The sequence below is a fragment of the Peromyscus californicus genome, unplaced genomic scaffold, assembly GCF_007827085.1.
Source record: "Peromyscus californicus insignis strain IS unplaced genomic scaffold, ASM782708v3 Scaffold_7__1_contigs__length_154581171, whole genome shotgun sequence".
NCBI classification, from domain to species: Eukaryota; Metazoa; Chordata; class Mammalia; order Rodentia; family Cricetidae; genus Peromyscus; species Peromyscus californicus.
Window position 1 is genome coordinate 123,261,793 of NW_026294595.1, and position 21,397 is coordinate 123,283,189.

At 48.1% G+C, this 21,397-nt stretch overlaps 2 protein-coding genes across 2 annotated transcripts; one reads left to right on the plus strand and one right to left on the minus strand.

The window, feature by feature from the left end:
* The first annotated feature begins 1,238 nt into the window (after positions 1 to 1,238).
* Sstr4 (somatostatin receptor 4) lies at positions 1,239 to 7,517 on the plus strand. The gene has a single exon (XM_052723929.1). The coding sequence runs from the start codon at positions 1,898 to 1,900 to the stop codon at positions 3,050 to 3,052; it is 1,155 nt and encodes a 384-aa protein (XP_052579889.1). The 5' UTR covers positions 1,239 to 1,897; the 3' UTR covers positions 3,053 to 7,517.
* A 2,983-nt stretch (positions 7,518 to 10,500) lies between these two features.
* Positions 10,501 to 19,402, minus strand: Thbd (thrombomodulin). Its single transcript, XM_052723928.1, has one exon. It carries the CDS (start codon positions 13,943 to 13,945, stop codon positions 12,209 to 12,211), a length of 1,737 nt encoding a protein of 578 aa, XP_052579888.1. The 5' UTR covers positions 13,946 to 19,402; the 3' UTR covers positions 10,501 to 12,208.
* Positions 19,403 to 21,397: the final 1,995 nt, after the last annotated feature.

Consider the following 21,397-nt stretch of genomic DNA (forward strand, 5'->3'; position numbering starts at 1 on the left):
GTGTTGAATGTTCAATGGGTGAGAGGACAGCAGAGGAGGGGAGTCCAGAAAGGTGGGACAATCACCCAACATCCATGACTTGGGACCAGAACTGATCTGCAGAAGGGTCATTTAAAAGTCTCTCCGGAGTCCAGAGTTATAGGGAAAGCACAGTACTCTTCCCCCCTAAACATTTGCCCCACTCTTTCTCTTTCTGAGGGCACAGGTCCCACAGGTCCCTCCCATGGAGACAATGATAGGAATCGGACCAAAGGAAAAAGCAGACACATTTCAGGGGTGATCACAAAACGGGTGGAGGACTGTGTGGCCACATATCAGTTCATTTGGGTGAGCAAAGCCAGAGACAAGGTTGGAGGCCAGCTCTTTGGTTGTCCAGTACTAACCATACGTGTCCCCAGCCCAAGCCTAAATGGGTCGGTCACAATGACAGCCTCAAGCCCTCCCACGAAGGACCACCTTCAATGGTCCTGAAGCATTTGGTTCCATCTCCTGTACAACTGTCCCAGCCACATAGCATGGGACGTGGGAGTTCCCTCCTCCCCAGGCAGCTAGGGAATCACTTTACATCCTGATCCGTAGAGAGCAGATAAACTAAGTCATATTTGCTAGGGCCAACTCTCCACTGATGTCCTGTATTAGCAGTTTAACTGAAGGGGAGGGCTGCCTGCTGACAGTCTAGCAGTGAGATTGCTCTAGAGAGTCAGGGGAAACCCAGACTGGGAAGCCATCTTTCCTGACCACCCTCCTCTCTAGGGACATTGTGGCTGAACACCTCCATGGATGACTGCAAGCGGGGAGTTACCAGGCCTCTCCACCAGTGGACTTCACCTACTCTGTAAGCACCTGGGAGACAGAGGTTACTTTCTTTTTCTAAAAATAAATATATTTTACTATGGATTTATGGGATGCAGGTGCATGCATGCCACAGTGGGAAGTGAAGGTCAAATTTCTCTTCTTGTGGGTGCTAGGGACGGGAGTCAGATCTTCAGACTTGAGAACAAGTACTTTTATCCCTGAGCCATCTCATCTGCCCAAGGTTAGTTTCCTTTGGGGGTTATCTTCAGTTCTCCTACTACCTCTCCATTTCCTGAGGACGTCAATTCCATGCAGATTCAACTTAAAGGTTCGCGGGGGGGGGGGGCAGTATTGTAGGGAGAGACAGAGAGAGAGAGAGAGAGAGAGAGAGAGAGAGAGAGAGAGAGAGAGAGAGAGAGAGAGAGAGAGAGAGAGAGAGAACAATACACACAGACCAGAGCCCCACCTCCGCCTCTGACGGACCTGGAAATCACCAAGATGTCTATAGGGAGCTTCATTTTGCTTCATCCCTGGAGTGAGTTAAAGGATGATATAGGACTTCTTGAAAATTGAAGGGGCAGGGGAGGGATATCAGGTGCTAGAATGGTGGGTCTGAACGCTTGGAGTAATCTGGGACGACTCAGGATACTTCAGTACCCAGAGAACTGCAGGTAGCTAACAGGTCATGGAGAACCAAGATCCCAAGGAGAGAGGATTTGAAGCTCTGAGGGAGGCGTGATCTGGGGGAAAAAGGCAGGACCCGGGGTCAAGTATAGTTTCGGAGTTCGGGCGAAGCTGGCAGCATGGCAGGGATGGTGTGGGTAGGGAAAGCCTGTGAGGAGCCAAGAGCTCTGCTGGCAGAGCAGACTGCACCTGAGGCCCGGCTCGTGGAGGGAGGGGCGTGCGCCGGGCGAACGGAGCTCCCGCGGCCGGGGGGCGCGCGGCAGCGCGGGGATTGGAGGGCGCTCGCAGGCCCCGTGCGCTACTTAGGCGGAGCGGTGGAGCGGAGCTTGTGCGCGCGACCCCAGCCCGCCGCTTGGTCCTTGGTGCAGCGCTCAGCTGCTCCACCGCGTTCCGCCGCCTAGGGTGAGCACCCCAAAGCATGAACATGCCCTCAACACTGCCCCCCGGGGGCGAGGACACCACCTGGACCCCCGGGACCAACGCCAGCAGCGCTCCGGTGGAGGAGGAGGATGCGGTGCGGACCGACGGCAAGGGGACAGCGGGCATGGTCACCATTCAATGCATATATGCGCTCGTGTGCCTGGTGGGCCTGGTGGGCAACGCCCTGGTCATCTTCGTGATACTACGCTATGCCAAGATGAAGACAGCCACCAACATCTACCTGCTCAACCTGGCGGTCGCCGATGAGCTCTTCATGCTGAGCGTGCCATTTGTGGCCTCGGCGGCCGCCCTGCACCACTGGCCCTTCGGGGCGGTGCTGTGTCGCGCAGTGCTTAGCGTGGATGGCCTTAACATGTTCACCAGTGTCTTCTGCCTCACCGTGCTCAGCGTGGACCGCTATGTGGCTGTAGTGCACCCTTTGCGCGCCGCCACCTACCGGCGGCCCAGCGTGGCCAAGCTAATCAACCTGGGAGTGTGGCTAGCATCCTTGTTGGTCACCCTGCCCATCGCAGTCTTTGCTGACACCAGGCCGGCTCGTGGGGGCGAGACCGTGGCTTGCAACCTGCACTGGCCTCATCCAGCCTGGTCTGCGGTCTTCGTGATCTATACTTTTTTGTTGGGCTTCCTACTCCCGGTTCTGGCCATCGGTCTATGCTACCTGATGATTGTGGGCAAGATGCGTGCGGTGGCCCTGCGGGCGGGCTGGCAGCAACGGAGGCGCTCAGAGAAGAAGATCACGAGGCTCGTGCTGATGGTGGTGACCGTCTTTGTGCTGTGCTGGATGCCCTTCTATGTGGTGCAGCTTCTGAATCTGTTTGTCACCAGCCTCGATGCCACAGTCAACCATGTGTCCCTCATCCTCAGCTATGCCAACAGCTGTGCCAACCCCATTCTCTATGGCTTCCTCTCTGACAACTTCCGGCGCTCTTTCCAGAGGGTTCTGTGCCTGCGCTGCTGTCTCCTGGAAACGACTGGAGGGGCCGAGGAAGAACCCCTGGACTATTATGCCACCGCTCTCAAAAGCAGAGGGGGCGCAGGATGCATATGCCCCCCACTGCCCTGCCAGCAGGAGCCCATGCAAGCAGAACCTGGCTGCAAGCAAGTCCCTTTCACCAAGACTACTACTTTCTGAAAACCATTTTCACTCTCCCTCAGCTCATCTGCAAAAGGTCGCACCACCCTCTCAGCCCAGCAACTTCAAGAACAACTCCTGTTTTCAGGAAGCCAGCCCCTTTCAGCAGTCTGTGCTGTCCTTAGGAGCCTCGGAACTCCTGCTTGCCCCACTCCCAGGACGGGCTCCAAGGACACTTCCATGGGGGTAGGACTCCTCTGGGAATTGGGGTAGAGTACCAGCCATTCCTGAACCTCTGGCAGTTTTTCAAGGGGTGAGAAAGAGGAGGTGGTCAGAAAGTCGTGTCTGCCCTTGTGTGACTTGTGACAGTGACTGCTTGAAAGAGCCCTGGGGAGGTGAGGTAGGCTGAGCCCCTTCCCCCTGCAGGCCCTTTGCCTTATGGTGGTAGAATAGTGTACATGGCGAAACAGGAGAAGATAAGATACCTCCAAGTGCTTTCCCTGTGTCTGTTTGAGACTCTCTCGTTGCTAAGTGAGATGTCTATGCAACAGCTGAGTGGACTTGCTTTGTCACCCTACAAGTGTCTCCCAGTTGTCAAGAGGCCAGTAACAGACTTCCTGTGAATGCACAAGGTTTATAGAAATATGATGTGGGGGTTGCTGCAAAGCATAAAACTTCTGGTCAGGAATTAAAAGGTAGAAAGGATACAAATCTCATCTGCTGCAATTTTTTTTTTCCACCTCTTTCCCTGGCTACAGGAATAGGAAGCCTCATTAAAGCCCAAGTTATGCTATGAGGGGAGGGTGTCAGGAAAAGACCAGAGAACTGGGGTGGAGGGGAAACAGACTGTATTTTGACACCAGATTCTGACTACAGTGAAAGGCCATCCCTGTGTGCCTGGTGAGTTAACCACAGCTCCAGTGATGTTTCCCCTGAGAAAGAGAGATTGACAGCCTGTGAGAGCTTTGCTTCTGCTAAAGAAGTGGGGGAAGCCAAGCAGATGCTGCCTCTGAGTGAGGAGTGGCTGACCACAGCCCACATCTGTACAGCAGAAGATCCTGCTGAGTTCCACCGACCCAGTGTTGATGGTACTAGAACAGTAAGTCAAAGGGGCAGGAGGAAGACAGGGTAGTCACTGGGCCGTTTCCACAGCTGCCTGGCAGGGGCGTGTGGTCTTTAAAAGAAAACACCTGGGTCCTATCATCTTAGAAAACATCTTTCTTCGTGTTTTAGGGCAGTCAGCATGAGTTCTAACTGTTGGGAGGCTACTGGGAATCCAGACTGGCCCAAGAGGCAGGGTGGGGCCTAAGGACACGCCCCACCACCACGTGGGTTACAAGTGCATCTCTGAGAGCCTGGGAGAAGCAGGAGGTGACCTTTTCTGGGCTGCTCGCCCAGAGCCATGACTTGTGTGACAGTAGTAGTGCCTGGTATGTGGGAAATGGACAAGAGAGATGAATTCTGGTCCCAGGCACAAATGTCTTATAACCCAAGCAGGACACTCAGGCCAGGTCTTCAGAATTCGTGCCTGGAAAAATTAGCAGGTCCTTGTATAGTGTGGGGACTCTTGTTGATTCAGTGTTTCTCTTGTTTTGTCGTTGTTGCCATTTGTTCTGTTGCTGTTTGAGACAAGATCTCATGTAACACCAGGTAGCCGTGAATTCACAACTTAGTAGCTAAGGATGACCTTGAACTTCCGACCCTCCAACCTCTACCTCCTGAGTGTTGGGATTACAGTGTGCAACACTATGTCCATTTTATATACAGTGTTAGGGATAGAACACAGAGCCTCACACTGACTAGGCAGGCCCTCCACCAACTGAGGTACATCCCCAGCCCCACATGGTGACTCTTACAGGGCTAACCTTATACTTTTTTGCAGGGTGGAGGGACGAGAAATTCCAACTTCTTCACTAACAATAGAAAAGGTGAAGGCCAATGTTAAGTGTCTGTACAGCTGTAGGGGTCTTACCTTCTCCAAATGCAGCTAGCTAAATGGCCTAAGAATGACAATTAATGTTGATCGTAGGTGTGTCAGGGAGTTAGGTAGGAATATGTAGAAGTTATCAGGGTCTGCTTATCAGGTGAGTTTCACTTACCTCTGAGAGAAGTACATTACCAGGTCTCTTCCACGTGCAAGGCCATGGCTGTGGACCGGAAATATCTAAATAGAGCACTGACCCCTTTGGTTCCACTAGCATGAATCCACACATGTTCACACACATACCCAGATCATTCCTAACTGGCCTTTACTTCTTACAGTCACCCTGGGCATCTGGAACAAGTCAGTCAGTGCCATGTCTGTGGCTCTTGCGTAAGTAACAGCAACTTCTTGCAAGTCGTTAAAATGAAATTGTTTCTTTCTCTGTCCCTGATGCCTGGCAGAGTGGACACCTGATAAGTATGCCTGAACTTCACTGCAAGGATCATGCAGTGAGAACTTTTGGCCTTTTAACGGGTGCAGTGTACGAAGGTGTTAGGCTTTTGCCTAGTTTGAATGGGTCTGGTGTTCCTCTTTTCAGCCTTCTAATAACCCACACAGGTCCTAAGACATGCTTGTTTGCCTGGAAAAAGACTAATTCCATTTTTTTAAATGCAATCTTTTAATGAGAATTAATGGTGGTTGAGGGGCAGATACCTTCAAGCTGATAGGTTGATTGATATTCTCCAATGATAACGGGAAGCATCAGCTTTAGCTAGCTTATGAGCAGGACTTTCAGCTCTCCAGCCTCAGTTTCCCACTCTTAACATATGTACAAAGAGAGGGTTTAAGTTCCAAGTTTTCTGTTTTGTCTGTGCTACCACAGAATCTGGACATGAATCCCAGCAAATTTGGACCTTGTAACACTTGCCTGATAGATTGTAAGTGGTGAATCACCCCTATTTCTCACTCTCTTATCCGAAGAACATGACAGTACAGTCTTAAATTCTGTGAGCACAGATGTCAGAACTCTGAGTCCGTGTTTGTCTAACTCTACTGTGTTAGTCAGCACCACACCCCAAAACTCTGCTCTGAGGGTCCATGTGCAAGGAGATGTATTCAGTGACAGAGTGCTGAGGGTTTCTCTCAGTGATGCAACCAGCCTCCAGACAACATGATGAGTCTTCATAGCATTGGCAAAGATGGGTATTAATCAAATAACCATATAAATGGAAGTATAATTCAATTCTAAGCTAATATAAGAATCATGCCTTGGCTGGAGATGCATCTTAATGGCTGACTGTTTACTTAGCATGTGCAAAGCTCTGGCTTTCATGCCCAGCAACAACACACACACACACACACACACACACACACACACACTATTCAGAGAAAGAATTTGGCTCCCATGAGCTAATACAATAGAGTCAGCCCTACTCTTATAGCAGGTATTCCTGGGACACTGAGGAGGAGGGACTAGGGTGGTATGGAGGCTTCTCTGTGTGTTATTATTCAAATTAGCCTTTCTTTAGTCATTTTGTGCAGGCAGTGATTTCTCTTCTTCTCTTTTGATGAAAGCATCATTTGCATAAGGTAGAATTCACCCTTTCCAGGTGTGCTGTTCTGTGACTGTTGATGTGCAGTCACAAGTCTGAAGTGGACACCCCAATCAAGAGAGACACAGTTTCCATCCTTCTTGCTTTCTTTGTGATCTGTAGCCTACAGAAGTGGACCACAGGGAAGACAAGAGGCATGTAAAATTACAATCAGGCTCTCCCTAAATCTTTGAGTGCTGCCCTCATTATTCCAGCCCTGGGTTCCTTCAACTACCCGGGAGAACTCAGTCCAGAGACCCAGGCAGCTGCAGCCTGCCCTTCAGTCCGAAACCTGGAAGAAGCGCTCTGTACTTCAGAAGCCTCTTAAACAAACTGGGACATTGAATAAGTTCCTAGGCAAAGTTGTGAACTCCCTGTGGACCTTGTAACCTTTGGGACAATGGAGAAGGAATGTGGCTTCCTTCCAGGCCAGAAACCCATGCTCCCTTCCTGGAAGAACAGTGAGGGTATTCCTCCAGACCCTGCCTCTGCTGTGGTCTGCCTCTGCTAACTGCTCTGAAGACAGCCTGTCCTGGGTTTGTGTCACTCTGATACAGCTTCTTATTTAGGCTGGCTTCCTGTGCTTTCAAAGTCCAAGAAAGCAGAATCTCACTCTAGCCCCTTCCGGCCAGCCAGCTCCTCTTGCTGTCAGTGCTGGGTGTCTGCAGAACCACCTTGAAGGAGGAGGGTGAAAACACAGGTGGCAGTTAAACACCTGCAAAGAATCTCAGGTGTTTGCGTTTGTGGTGTATCCCTGCACACCACCGTTTCCACTTGCAGCAGGAGAGTAGGGCAGAAAGTGAGGTCAAAGTTAGCATGGGAAAGAAACTAGCTGACTGAAGGGAAGACTACTAACCCCTTCTCACCAAAGCTGAGGTGTAACAAATAGAGCCTGTGCAAAGGTTCCTTCCAATCTGTGAGACAGGACATGGGTACCATTGAGCTACTGACCCACTTCCTCCCCTGGAAGTGCTTTCTTCCGTAATAAACTTGTTCTGCTTCTACCGCTGTCTGTGTGTCCCTGTCAAGTTTCTCATTCTGAGACACAAGAACATGAAAGCCCCAGTGGGTGCTCACTGGGTTCCTGTATCTTCTAATAGCATCAACAAATGTCTTACAGTGGAAACACAGGGGCTGCTGTTAGCAAAGTGATAGTGACTGAGTCTGTGCAAGGTGAGGTCTTTTTCTCAAGGTAATTAAACCCAAGCAGAGAGAGGCTAGAGCAAAGTGTCCCCCCCTTCTTCCCTCCATCCCCTCCTCCTCCTCCTCCTCCTCTTCCTTCTCTCTCTCTCTCCCCCTTTATCTCCCTCCCTCCTTCCCTCTCTCCCCTTCTCTGAACAAGCTCACCTTCTTCCACCAGCCAAGTGTTTTTGCAGTTGAGGCCTGAGAGGCAGATGCCAAGGCCATGCTAGTGAGATGAGGCCTCTGAAGGAGGTGCAGGCAAATGGCAGGCCTGCTTCTGCCACCATCCTGTAACTCCCTATCACAACAGATTTCTTCCAGGCAGAGGCTTAAAGACAGACACCCCCAGCCTATAGTCTGAGTGTCACAATTACCACAAGGCCCATCTTTGAATCCTGGTGCTTTCCCCAGATCCCTGAAGCCCTCTGCCCCACCCCCCACCCCATTTCAAGTAGGCGTGACTTGAGGGAACACATTCCATGGACTCTTTTGTGTTTTGCAATCACACTTTCAAAACAGGCTGAAAAGGAGTTTCATTCGGTTAGAATATAATGTTAAAACAATACGTAGTTTCTCATGAGTGAGGAAATCAATTGTTTGCTTATGTCTGAACCTGCTGACCAAGAGAAAAAGGAGGAAGAACCCACTTGAAGCAAAAAGGTAGTGCTGAGCCAGGCATTCGTTCTGGAAAAAGAAAAAAAAAACAGATCTGGGTGTGGCCTGTGTCATTCTATGAACATCAGGCAAAGGTCAGGAGATGCTGCTGGGTACCATCCTCTCAGAGCCTAACCACCGTGATGTGTTTTGTGTTCTTTGTAAACTCCGTTTTCCTGAGATTGCTGTGTCACTACTGGTTAGCCCAAGAACACGAGCCGCATTAGAGATCCCAGCCTTGTCCACAGCACAGCGTTGTTCCCAGTGTCACCCACACAGGAGGCCAGAACCACCTGGACCGGAGCCAGTTTCTCCCCCAGCCCTCTGAGAGCATTTTCTCGCCTCTCTGTGATGGCAGAGGTCTGTGTGGCCCTCCATGTTCATGAGATGTAGAAGGGGAAAGTAAAGCTCGAGCTCTCGGAGTTTGGATTGCCTATAGGGTCACTCTCACCCTGCAAACATCCGCCTCCTTAAACTGTGACCAGTACTCCAGTCCACCACCACAGTTGCCCCAGGGCTGATAGCAACCCTTGCAAAGTGGCTCTATGTCCTTAAAGGTCATTCTTGCACTGCCTTGCATTTGCCTCCATGGTGTTTCCCATTCCAATGTAACCTCCTCTTTATTCATGTAAGCGTCTATTGACCCAATGGCTCATAACCTTGCAGTTTTTAAACATGTACTATGAGCCGGAAACTGCTTGCTCATCATTTGACTCCTCATACAACCGAATGGAGGTAGCACTTCTGGCTCCCATTTTCAAACACTGGAGGGGGCCTGTGGTAACATAAACCCAACTATCAGGCTGGGGTCAAATCAAGGTGTCTGTGATAGTCCTAGTCCATATTAGCTCTGCTGACTAGACAAGACAAACTGCATGTTTCTTTTTTTAGGGACTTGTAAATACTCTAGAAGTTTCTGTTATCTTTCTAAACAATTTTCAAACCCAGCATGTTCCTGATAAAACATCCCAGAGTGGCTTGCAGCACTAAGGAAATTCCCTTCCTCAGGACTCACAGCATCATCCACCTGCACCTCTTTGGGCTCACCTCCATTCTCACTGATCACTGGAATGCATGATGAAATCTCCACCTGTGGGGCCACGGTGAAGCGCTTTGTTGCACAAGTGTGAGGACCTGAGTCAAGATCCCCCTCAAACCCACATAAAAGCCTGACATGGTAGTATTCATCTGCAACCCAGTCTTAGAAAGTAAGAGAGATCCCGAAGGACTCATCTACCTGAAGACAGGGAGATCCAGATCAATGACAGGTCCTGTCTCAATTTAAAAAATAAAATAAAATAAGGTAGAGACACAATTTACAAAGACATCCCGATATTAACTTCTGACCTCCATAAGTGCCTACAGAGGTGAATAACATATGCACACAGCCATACTGCCAATACACACACACACACACACAAACACACACACACACACACACACACACACACACACACACACACACACACACTGCCTTCCCACAGTAACAGCCCAAGTCGACACCAAGAATCTCTGCCCTACTTGCATGCCTAAAATTATCTGAATGACTTACTTAACTGTTTTTTCCTCATGTTTGCCTCATGGAAACTTTCATATTCCTACACATAAAATTCAGATAGTTACACCTTTCCACAAAAAAGACCCTAGAGATCAGTGTAACAAAGACAGTAATGCCTGTCATTACCAGCAGCGATAAGGATTGGTTCGTACCAGAGAAATGACCTTGGCATTCAGAAACAATACATGAATTCGGGCCATAGCCCTCTCATGATAATCTTGAGTTTTACATGTCAGAGAACAGAACAGGCAATGTTGAAGCACACACAGAAAAACACTCAGCTGGGAAACTAAAGATGCCTCAGATCCTAGAGTGTCTGAAAACACAGACATGAGGCATCCTGTATAAAGTTGTTATGGTTACACAAATAAAAAATAAATACCTGTGTGCACAGAGATAACATAAACTCCTTCTACATGGAAAATAACTTTCTTTTGGAAGGGACATTTAAAGCCAGAGATTGTGCCGTGAGCAGGTGATAGGGTGCAGGGCAGCCTTTAATGTATGTCCTGGAGCTTGCATGTTTGTGAGCATAAAAGAAGGCATAAAAATGAGGGAACTGGGAGAGAGAAAGGAAGGACAAGAGACACTCAACAGCTCATTGTAATCTGTTTATTTTGTACATGTGACATCATAAGCAAAGGCTTTGCCTGTGTTCTAGCTAAACTCCAATAAATAAATATGTACAAATACGCTGAGCTTACAAAACAGTAAAGAAAAACCTTTCCTTACAAAAGATACACATATGATACATTTGTTTCTTTCACTGACATATGAGTTCATTCCTAGCTTAGTTAAACCAAAACCCTTCTGGACCCTGTGTGGCAATATCTAGAGGTGTGTACCTAGTCATTTTTTTTTTTTTAGACAGAAAGCGAAGCTATGCAGTGAAAAATTCCTCAGTTTCTTAATAATAAATGGCCTACCATGGCCTGCTACTTATTATTAACTGACATTTAATGTTCTCCAGAAAGTTGTTAAAATGCAGCTTCTTGTAAGTGGGGAGGGTGAGTTTAGGATTTTGCAATTCTAGCCAGATCCCAAGGGAGGTTCCAATTCTTGTTCATGGGCCAGTGGCCAGGGCTAAAAGGTCCCTCTGAAGTAGAAGATATTGTCCAAGAACCTCATTAAGACGAGGCCATATCTAGGCACCCACCAGGCTCTATTCCCAAGTTCCCACATCTCCCTAAGCATCATACTGCTTTTATTTGGGACTGTAAGTGACAAGAGCAGTTGAGAGTCAGCTAGGCACAAAGCATATAACTCAAAATTTTTCTGGAAGATGCTTCCATCTGTCAGTCTCAGATATGTCCAGCCTAAGGACCACATACATCCCAGGATAGCTATGAATGTGGCCCAATACGTCTGAAGATGGCAATGTCCTATTGCAACACCAAAACGTTGGAGGAAGGCTCATCTGAACATTTTCAACACTGTCAAAAATAAGTAACACTATAGGAGCCGGCATACAAAAAGCTTAACAATAATTACCTTTTGGTCATTCTAAATCAAAACAACAGCAACAACAATAAAACCCAGGCTCACCTTTTCAACAATAAAGATGAAAAAACACAAAACAAAAAAACCCAACCTCCTTGAATTTAATTTCTGTGACATTCCAGCACTATTAACTAGTGTTCAGCTGTAGCATTTTAACTTTCCTTAAAATTATTTTGCTCTGGAAACCTGAATTTTCCAATTAAATTTCCAAAGCCAGTGAAAAAGAAAACTTTCTGCGTTTAGTGTTTCTTTTCTGTTTCACTTAAGAGTTTTGTCTGGAGAGAAGGATGAAAGCAAAGTAAGATCAGGTTTGGGGGGCAGAAAAATGAGAAAGGGAGTGTGTGAAGGGAAGGGGAAGGCATAGAGGGACAGAGAAAGGGTGGGAGGATTGGAGACTTACAAACAGGGAAAACCAAAGGGAATGAAATGCTAAGTACTCTAAAAAAATAAATATCTGGGTCATCTCTAGCCCGTGACGTCAAGCTTTTTGCCTAAAGGCTAAAGATCAGCAGCGCCTACACATCCTGCACTCTGAGGTGAGGGCCTGGGACACTCTTCACTGTGTATTTGCGACCTCCGCCCGCCCAGTTGTTCAGTATGGACTTGGAAGAAGCTGGGCTCTCTCACTTCAAGTCCTCCCCACCCCTGCTTCTCATGGGGATGGGATAAGGTCTTCTCCGGTTATCTTGGCAGCGGGGACGCTTTTAAGTTGTCAGGGAGCACAGCTGGGAGGGCCGGAGAGAGAGAGAGAAGAGGTACTGAACCAGGAAAGACAAAGGCAACCTGGGTCTCTGGAGCAAAGTCCCTCAGAACTTCTGCAGCGTCCGATCAGTCCTCACCTGCTGCAGTACTACCTCCTTGGCTGGAGATGCGCACTTGTACTCCAGCTGTGCACGCGCCGCTCCCTGCTTCTTGCGCAGGTGACAAAGAAGCGCCAAAAGCGCCACCACCAGGGACAGGCTGGCGATGGAGGTGCCAATGAGCACGCCAGAATTCACTGGCTTTGTGGACGGCGGACCTGTTGGAAAGCCTGGCGTCGTACTGACCGGGAGCTCCCCAGAGCCGGAGTCCTCATTGTATTTATTAACAGGGATGGGGTCACAGTCCTTGGTAACCTGGCCGACAAGGGCCGTGTCAGGCCCACAGATGCACTCATAGGAGCCCGGAAGATTTCGACACTCACTGCCCGGGGAGCATTCTCCTTGACTGCACTCGTCAATGTCCGCGCATATGGCACCTTCGTCCAGGATGAAGCCTTCAGGGCAATGGCAAAACTCAGGGGTGTTAGGGTCACAGTCTGCTGGGCATGAACTCTCATTGCAGAACATTTCGCAGCTGTGAGGTTCGTGGGGTTTAGGTGCGAAGCCCTCAGCACAGATACAACGGTACTCGGTGGGGCTCACTGGCTGGCACTGATATTCGCAGTTAGATCCGAAGCACGGATCTAGGATCTCCACACACTCTCCATCCACAAACTCATAGCCATCATAGCAGAGACATTCAAAGCCACCCTTGGTGTTGACACAGAGCTGCGGGCATGGATTGGGCCCCTGCTTACAATCATCCACATCCTCGCAACGGTGTTGGTCCGCTGCCAATTGGTAGCCTGTCTCGCACATACAGGAGTACGAGCCGGGCACGTCGGGGCTGTTGACACAAAAATGCTCGCAGAGGTCGTTGCAGGATGACACCAAGGGTTTTATGCATGAACGACCATCCGCCTGCAGGTCGGTGTCGCTGGGGCAGAGGCATCTGGGCTCGCCTGTGCTCCGGTTGCACAAGTACTCGCAGCCACCATTCTCCACGCTGCAGTCCCAGGCTCCTGTCGCTTCCCAAGACCAGTGTCCCTCAGAAGTTCCAGGCTGGGCCCTACACACTAGCTCCAAGCCAAGGGGCTCCACCACAGCGGTGCTGCCTACCGGCAGGGTCTGAAAGTCCGCACCACGGACCCCGAAAGGGGCTTGGTAGGTGCTGAAGATGTGAGCAGCCTCAGGATCTCGGGGATCCACCGCCAGAGGCCTGCAGGACGTTGTGAAGTGGAACTCGCAGAGGAAGCTGTCGGCTTCGGTCTCGCACCGCTGCTCCTCCCAGGCAGGCTCACCGGGTGCAGCCGCTGTTGCGGTTGAGACCGTGACACACAGCGGGCCGCAGAGTGGAGCCGCCTGGTCGTTGGACCGCGCCCACCTGCTGTAACTTGTGTGGTTGTCGCCAGTAACCCATTGGAAGCCGCGCAGGGACCCGAGATGCCCCGGGTCGCCGCAGCCCTGTGGGAGCTGTAAGCCGATCCAGGGGCGTGAGTTCATACTATTGTTGTCGCTCAGCAGAAGGGAGATGACATCGGCAGCCACTGAGGAGCGCACTGTCATTAGATGTCCTTGTAGGCTCTCGCAGGCACTGCTGGCATCGAGGAAGGTCAAGGGGCCCTGGAAAAGCGCGAAGCACTCGTATTCCACGCACTGACTGCCTCGGGACTGCAACTTGGCTGCTGGGGAGATCCCCAGGCCGGCTGGAGCCAGCACACCTAGAAGGAGAACCCCAAGCATGCTGTCCAGTGGTTAGTGTGCAAGTTCCGGGGAAAACGCTAGTCCAGCGACGGTGTAGGCACCCAGCGCCCGAGGGGAGCTTTCGGACGCCTCGGGCAAGAGCAGCTAGCCTCTGTCTCAGCCTAGACGTTTCTAGCCCAAGCTCCTAGTCCCAGCGAGTCAGCCTCTGACATGCCACTCCGCTGCGGCTCCAGTTTATAAATGCGCGGCCCTCCCTCTCTGGACGTTCGGGAAAAGGAAGGAAGTGCTTGGTGGGAAGGGCTGATGCTGCATTCTCGGATTACTGGGTTCTCCGGACGCCTTGCGCCCGCCCTCCAGCCTAGGATCACCTCTGTGTGATGAGTAAAACTCGGCCAGGGCTCACGGAGGTCCTCGGGCGGAGCCCGCAGGCACCACCACCAAGGAACAGAACTCTGTCAGCGAGGCGACAGTTCCCGCCCCAGACACTCCGAGGTAGCCTGTGGGTAGCCTGTCTTTAAGCCCCTTCATACACACACACACACACACACACACACACACACACACACACACACACACACACAAGCATGCACTTCCCCATAGAGGCTACCAAACTTTAAAGGATGGTCTTGTTGGTGGGGCTTTAGGAAGAAGAAACTAAGAGTCGGTTAGAGGGTGTGTCTGAAACCTGCAGGACACTGGGAGGGATTATCAAACATCAAGAGGATGGACAGGATTGATTAAGCTAGACCACGGAGGACTAACTAGGAAGCCTGGCTGCGGCCACAAATGGAGAGCTAAGTCCCAAAGGAACTTAGACTGGGTTTGGGAAACAACTCCACCAGCAAGAAGACTGGCCTAATAACACCACACCCTCCCCTCCGCCCCTCCTCTCCACTCTGACGACTGGCCGGCAATGGCCAGTTCCTGGGCAGGTATCTCCAAGGCCGGACCCTCTCTGGTTGCGTGAGAAAGTCGTGCAAGCGCTGGGCTCAGAGATCCTGGCCCTCTTCCCTAGTACTACTCCTGAAGAACCCTGTAGGGGAGAGTGTTGCGTTCCTTTGTTCTGGTGTTTTGTTTTGTTTTGTTTTGTTTACTCCAAGCCCATCCCCCGCACACCTCAAAGAAACTGGCTAGAGAGCCACCGCAAGGAGGCGGTGTGAGCTGCAACGGAGTCCACTTGGTTTCCTTTGAGGTGATGATTGAGAGGCTCAAAAGATAGAGATGCCTACACATTCCATTTGCTCACAAAAGGCATTCAAGAGGAGGGGTCCTGTGGGCAGGATGCCGAGCCTCTGGGAGGGGCGGATGGGAGTCTGTCACTAGGACTTTTATCTGCATTAGCACTCACCAACTCTGGGAGGGGCGGATGGGAGTCTGTTACTTAGGACTTTTATCTGCTTAAGCACTCACCAAGAATGTGGAGGGCGGGGTCCAAATCAAAGCGCGCGCGTGCGCACACACACACACACACACACACACACACACACACACACACACACACACACACCCCTACCCTCTACGGCTGTCACTTCCACCCCACTGCCAGGAGGCGGCGCTGTTGAACTCTAGACTAAACCAAGGATAATGGAGCATAACAACAACTACTATGGAGAAGAGTGTGGGCTGCTTGGGGCCTAGCCTGATATTAGGAAATTCAGCTGTGGGAAGCCCCACATAGTTCTCACTGCTTAAACATGAATCGCTTTGCTGATCCAGTAGAGCTTGGACTTTAATCGGGAACAGAAGATTGCTGTATCCTCATGTGGGGAAAAGGGGTAGGGTGAGAGCACCAAGACTGTGAAAGGAAGCAGGTGGGACATCCTCCGTAGCCCATGCGGAGCTCTGCCAAGCCAGAGCTGGGACCTGTAGAGTCCACCATTCCATTGGCTTAACTTTTCTTTATTGGTTCAAAACTTCCCCAACTTTCAGTCAAGAAAACTCCAGAGCTGCTAATGGATACCAAGCTTTTAAGCTCTGGGAATGAGTACAGCTACATGGGTTCTGGGAAAGAGGAAGGAATGGCCAAGGATTGGACAATGAGGATGGCCTATGGGGAAGGAGGCAACCTTCTGATGTGAGATGGGACCTCCAGGGGCATTACCCCAATGTAGAGACATTCTCTAGGTAGAAGACAACAGGACCTCCTGCACTGTCTGAAGAGTGTGAACCAGGGGCCTTCTTCAAGCACTAGTAAATCAGTACTGTGACAGCACAGCATTAAAGGGTGGTTATCCTCCTGAGCTGGGACTTCTGAACATGCCAGCTGTCTTAATTAAGGTTTCTGTTGCTGTGATAAAACACCATGACCAAAAGCAACTGGGAAGGAAAGGGTTTATTTCATCTTAATAGCATACAGACTGTCATCCAGAGGAGTTAGGGCAGGAACCTAAAGGCAGGAACTGATGCAGAGGCCATAGCAGAATGTTGCTTACTGGCTTACTCCTCACGGCTTGCTCAGTTTGCTTCTTATATCACTCAGGATCACCACCCTAAGGATGGCACTGCCCACAAGGAGATGGGTTCTCCCACACCAGTCATCAGTCAAGAAAGTACTCAACTACAGGACAATCTAGAGGGCAAATTTTCTCAATTAAGGTCCCCTCTTCCCAAATGACTCTAGCTTGTGCCAAGTTGGCACTGAACTAGCCAGCAGACCAACCCTGAATATGATCAAGAGCTGGTTAGGGTCTTGGAGGGGTTTTGCTGATTCATTGCCATCTTTCATGGGTGTTGTATGACAAGACTTTTTCAGGGAGATGCAACACAGGTCTACTCACCCTGGGTAGGGAATCCATGACAAACCAAAGTACAGATACAAAGTCCAACTTGGTGAACCAATGTGTTTTATTGGGTTACTTGGAGGAATATGGGTGAGGGGTTACTTAGAAGGCACTCAAAGACAACTGCATCACCAAAGCCCACCTCAGAATATGTGACAGCCCACAAAGCTGGGAACCTGGAGCACATTTCCCAGCCTGCAGAGCGCTCAGCAGTTTGCAGAGTGTCCTTTCCAGGTGTTTCAGTTTTTCTAAACATCTTCCAGCCCACTGACTTGGCTTCAAGGTCTTCTTTGCAGCGTGGCTCCACTCTTCCGAGAGAGAATCTCAGCTTTTATTGCTTATTCTGGCAGGAAGGGGCCTCGTAAATTTGGTCAGTTTCAGGGACTTCCTGAAGATATTTTTGAGTTGTTTACTTTCTCTGCAGGGTAGAATGTTTTAATCTCAGAGGAAACGGTTAACAACAGTGGAGAGTCTTATGCAAGCCAGCCAGGTGGAAAGCATCTTTTCATCCTCTGTCTCAGGCTCCGTCTGTTTTTTTCATGTCCTCTCCATTCTCAAGCATCACTGCTCCTGACATAACAATTGATTTTGAGGCAATTGGGTTCTCGACTCTGTTGCCGGCTTCTAATCTCTCTCCCTTCTCTGCCACTGTCCATGCCACTTGAATCCTCATACCCCTCCTCAGTTTTACTCACTACAGACTCAGAGAATCCTGAGCTCCTTTCTGCTCCCTTTCTTACTGAAGGTGCTCAAGGCCACAAACAAGGGGGTTTGCATTTAAGAACACTGAGCTGAGATCTGGAGTGAGAATCTGCACTCTACCTCCTCACACAGCTTCAGTGATCAATGTTCTTCTGGGCCCAATGGATGTTAAAAGTCCTGGCGAGAGCAGCTTCTAATCAGTATCCAGGATCCAGTCTCCGTCTCCCATCTCTTCCTCTGCTAGGATAACCCACCTCTTCGTCCCTATGTTCTGTAAGCCTTCCCTTCTAAGTCCTCATTGGCAAGCAGCCTCATCAACGAGTGTTTCTGAGTAACTACAACAGAGTTGATCTCCCTGTGACTTTCCTATGAGTCTTTCCACTTTCTGTTCCTTCCCAGTTCACTAAGTCACCCATGTGTCCACCTTTGGCCGCACTTACAGTCTGGCTTCCCGGGGTGGGTCATGGCTCTTGCACCTCTTTGTATCCCTCACATCTAATATCATGGCTTGTGCAGAGTCAGCACCCAGGAGTGACTGAGCATCTGCACACTTAGTAGTGATGTGCACTTTTTGGTGTCCCTCTGGGTGATTTCTTCAAAGAAACCTGCAAAGCCAAGGATGAAGGACCTCAGAACCTTCAGGGTAATTTAGAGTACAGGATTTAGAGCTAACTTGGCTGCTCTTGAGTCCTACCCCCATCATTTACAAGATTTTTCTTTCTTAATTTTAAGATTTTGAAAACCTCACATTTCTCTGGTCTCTCTGGGCCCCAGTTTCCTCAATGGGTGATAAGAATCATAACAGTAAAAGCATTATGAGAATTTCATAGGTTTATGTGTGTAAAGCATTGAGTAAAACTGAACTATAATGAACTCTCAAATTTTAGCTAAAAAACAATCACACATTTCTCTGGAATTTGAGTTCAGCCACTAATTGCTTCCAATGCTCAGCATGGTTCTAGGTCCTCACTAGAAAGTCACTGTCTACCGGATTAAATTTAATGCAGCCAAGCATTTTTGCCAATTATAACAATGAGCAATTGAGAAAAAAAATCTGAAGGAACAAAGGAGGCATAGGGAAACAGTTGAAGATGTTGTGATATAGGCCCTCTGGTTCCAGTCCACACTGGAGGCATCCACTGTTAATCTCCTCATTTTCCAGATGTGGAAACCAAAACCCAGATAGAATAGGTGACCCCCCAAAGATCACACAGTCAATACATGGTGAAATGAGTCACCAGACCTTGTTTAGATAAAAGATCTATAATGCAGGACACATCTGAGGCTTAATTAGTAACATGTCAATTATTTCAGCTCAGTTTTTTAAATCTTTAATTTTCAGACATAAGGTTTGTTTACATCTTTTAAAATTTATTTTAATATTGCCTTATTGCCTGTAGGTCAGAGGACTTATTACAGAGAAGGAGGTAATGTTTTCCAAATTAATCTAAAGATCTGTGCTTTACCTATAAAAATGTCAGCTCATTATTTTTAACATGTAACCTGAGATTCATAAAGTTGTGAATTGAAAAGTCAAAAACTCCTTGGGGAAAAAGAGATCAATAAAGGAAGATTCACACCTACTCCTTTCGAAACATACTCCAAAGCTATAGGAAGCAAAATTTGCAGATGGCCGCTAAATCAGTGAAGTGGAATGAAGAATCTGAACATAACGTATTTATGGTTAATTGATTCCCATAAAGGCATCAAAATTATTATGTGGGATAAGAATAATCTCTTTGCGGCTGGAGAGATGGCTCAGCAGTTAAGAGTACTGGCTGCTCTTCCAGAGAACTCTTCCAAGTTCAGTTCTAGCACCCACATGGCAGTTCAAAACTGGCTGTAGCTTCAGTCCCAGGGGGTTAAATGACCTCCCTCTTCTGGCTTCTGTGGGCAACAGTCATAATGTGGTATACAGACATACATATGGGCAACACACACATACAAATAAAAGTAATAAATATTTTTGAAAGACTAACCTCTTCAACAAGTGATACTGTGTAAACTAGAAAGCCACACGAGGTAGGACTAGAACTCTACCTTACACTATATATAAAAATTAATGAAAAATAGTTTTTAAAACCCTAAATGAGAACACTAAAACTAGAAAGCCTATAGAAGAAATTACATGTGTAAATCTTTGTAAAGTTTGTGACTAGACAATGATTTGTTGGACATGACACCAAAAAAATGGAAGCAAGCAACAAAAGAGAATGCTAACTAGACATGATTGAAGTTAGAAAACTGCATTTCACAGAAAACAGACACCCACATATTAGAAGAAAATATTTACAAGTCAAAACTGATAAACAACTTTCCCCCAAACTATCTAGGGAACCACTGAAAGTCAATAATAACACTGCTAACTCAACTACAATATAGACAAAGGATGTGACAAGGCATTTGTCTAAAACAAATAGTCCACAAGCACTTGAAAAGATGCTCCACAGCACCGGCCAACAGATAAATGCAAATCAAAACTACAGCAAGATATTTCATCACACTGCATAAAGATGGCTGCAATAAAAAACACAGATAATAAATGTTGAGAGATGAGAACCTTCCTGTAAGTTGGAGAGGAGAAAGGCAATGGTACAGCTGCTTTGGGAAGTAGTTGGCAGTCCCTCAAGTTGTTAAACAGCTACCAAGAGAAGCAAATATATTTCCACATAAAACTTTTACATTCACATGCATAACTGCATCATTATTAATAACTGAGTGGTACAAAAAACCCAAATGCCCACAGACTGATAAATGGGTGGATACAAAGTGGGATGTGGAGACCTTGGAGAGTTCTTGATAATAGAAAGGCATGAAGGACTGACTTGTGCCATGATGAGAGATAAACTTTGAAAGTAGTGTGCTAAATAAAAGACATCGCTTACACATTGCATGATTCATTTTCATGAAATTCCGAAAGAAAAATATCTGGAGGGGCAGGGAATACCATAGTGACTGTATAATGGACATACAGTTTATTTAGGGGATGATGATGATGATGTCTCAAAAGTGATTGTAGTGACAGTCACCCATCTAGGTGACTGTGCTAAAGGCCATTGACTTGCACATTGTAAATGGATGAATGGTCTAGTATATGGATCATAGTAAAGCTGCTTTCAGAAAGAACATATATATTTGCTGATTACTAAGCATTAGAACTGACATGGACCCTGCCCTGAGCCTTTCTCCTGCTACTGGGAGCTTCATGGTATGAGGTAGAAAATAAGACTTACAACCAACTCTCCATCAATGGGACTTAGCAAGGATCAGCTCCTCAGATTTCTGCATAATTCAAAGGAGGCTCAGAGATGGCTGGTGAGCTGTGTGGGATCTGTTATCCTTTGTGATCTATGTTGTGACTAGACAAGAAATTGTGTATGGTAGATTCAGGGACTACCAGCTTGGTCATCTCAGTTTGGTGTCCTCATGGCTTCAGGCCTAAGAAGAGTCTTTAAATAAAGTAGGAACCTTGAGGAAAACAGAAAGAGATCAACAGCATCCAAGCCTACTGAGCAAGGCACCTTTCTGAAACAATCTACCTGCAGGGCATGGCAGTATATTATTGGCCAATAGTTGATGAATAAGAGATAAGAAGCAATTGGGCCATGAACCATCTATCATTAGTGGATAAAGCCTATGGACTCATTTTCAGAATAATATTTAAAATAAATACCTCAACCAAAATACAGAATTCCAAAAAGAAATCATTCATATTGAAATGTGATCAAATAAAACAAATATCTGCTAGCAAACAAATGCTTTATTTAAAAAAAACTCAACAACTTTATTGAAAGTGCAATTAAGCTTGTCGAAAGCTTAAAAGATAGGGGAAACTAAGAGAGCCCCCCCGCCAAGTCCAGGAACAAGTACAAAGAGGGCTCTGTCTAGATACTGTAGTGAGAAACGTATGCCCATCTTCCCATTGTTTGGCTTCCCAAGTGCTGTAACTGGGCTCTACCTCAAAGGTGATGGTCTTGCCTGTCAGGGGCTTCACAAAGATTATCATCCC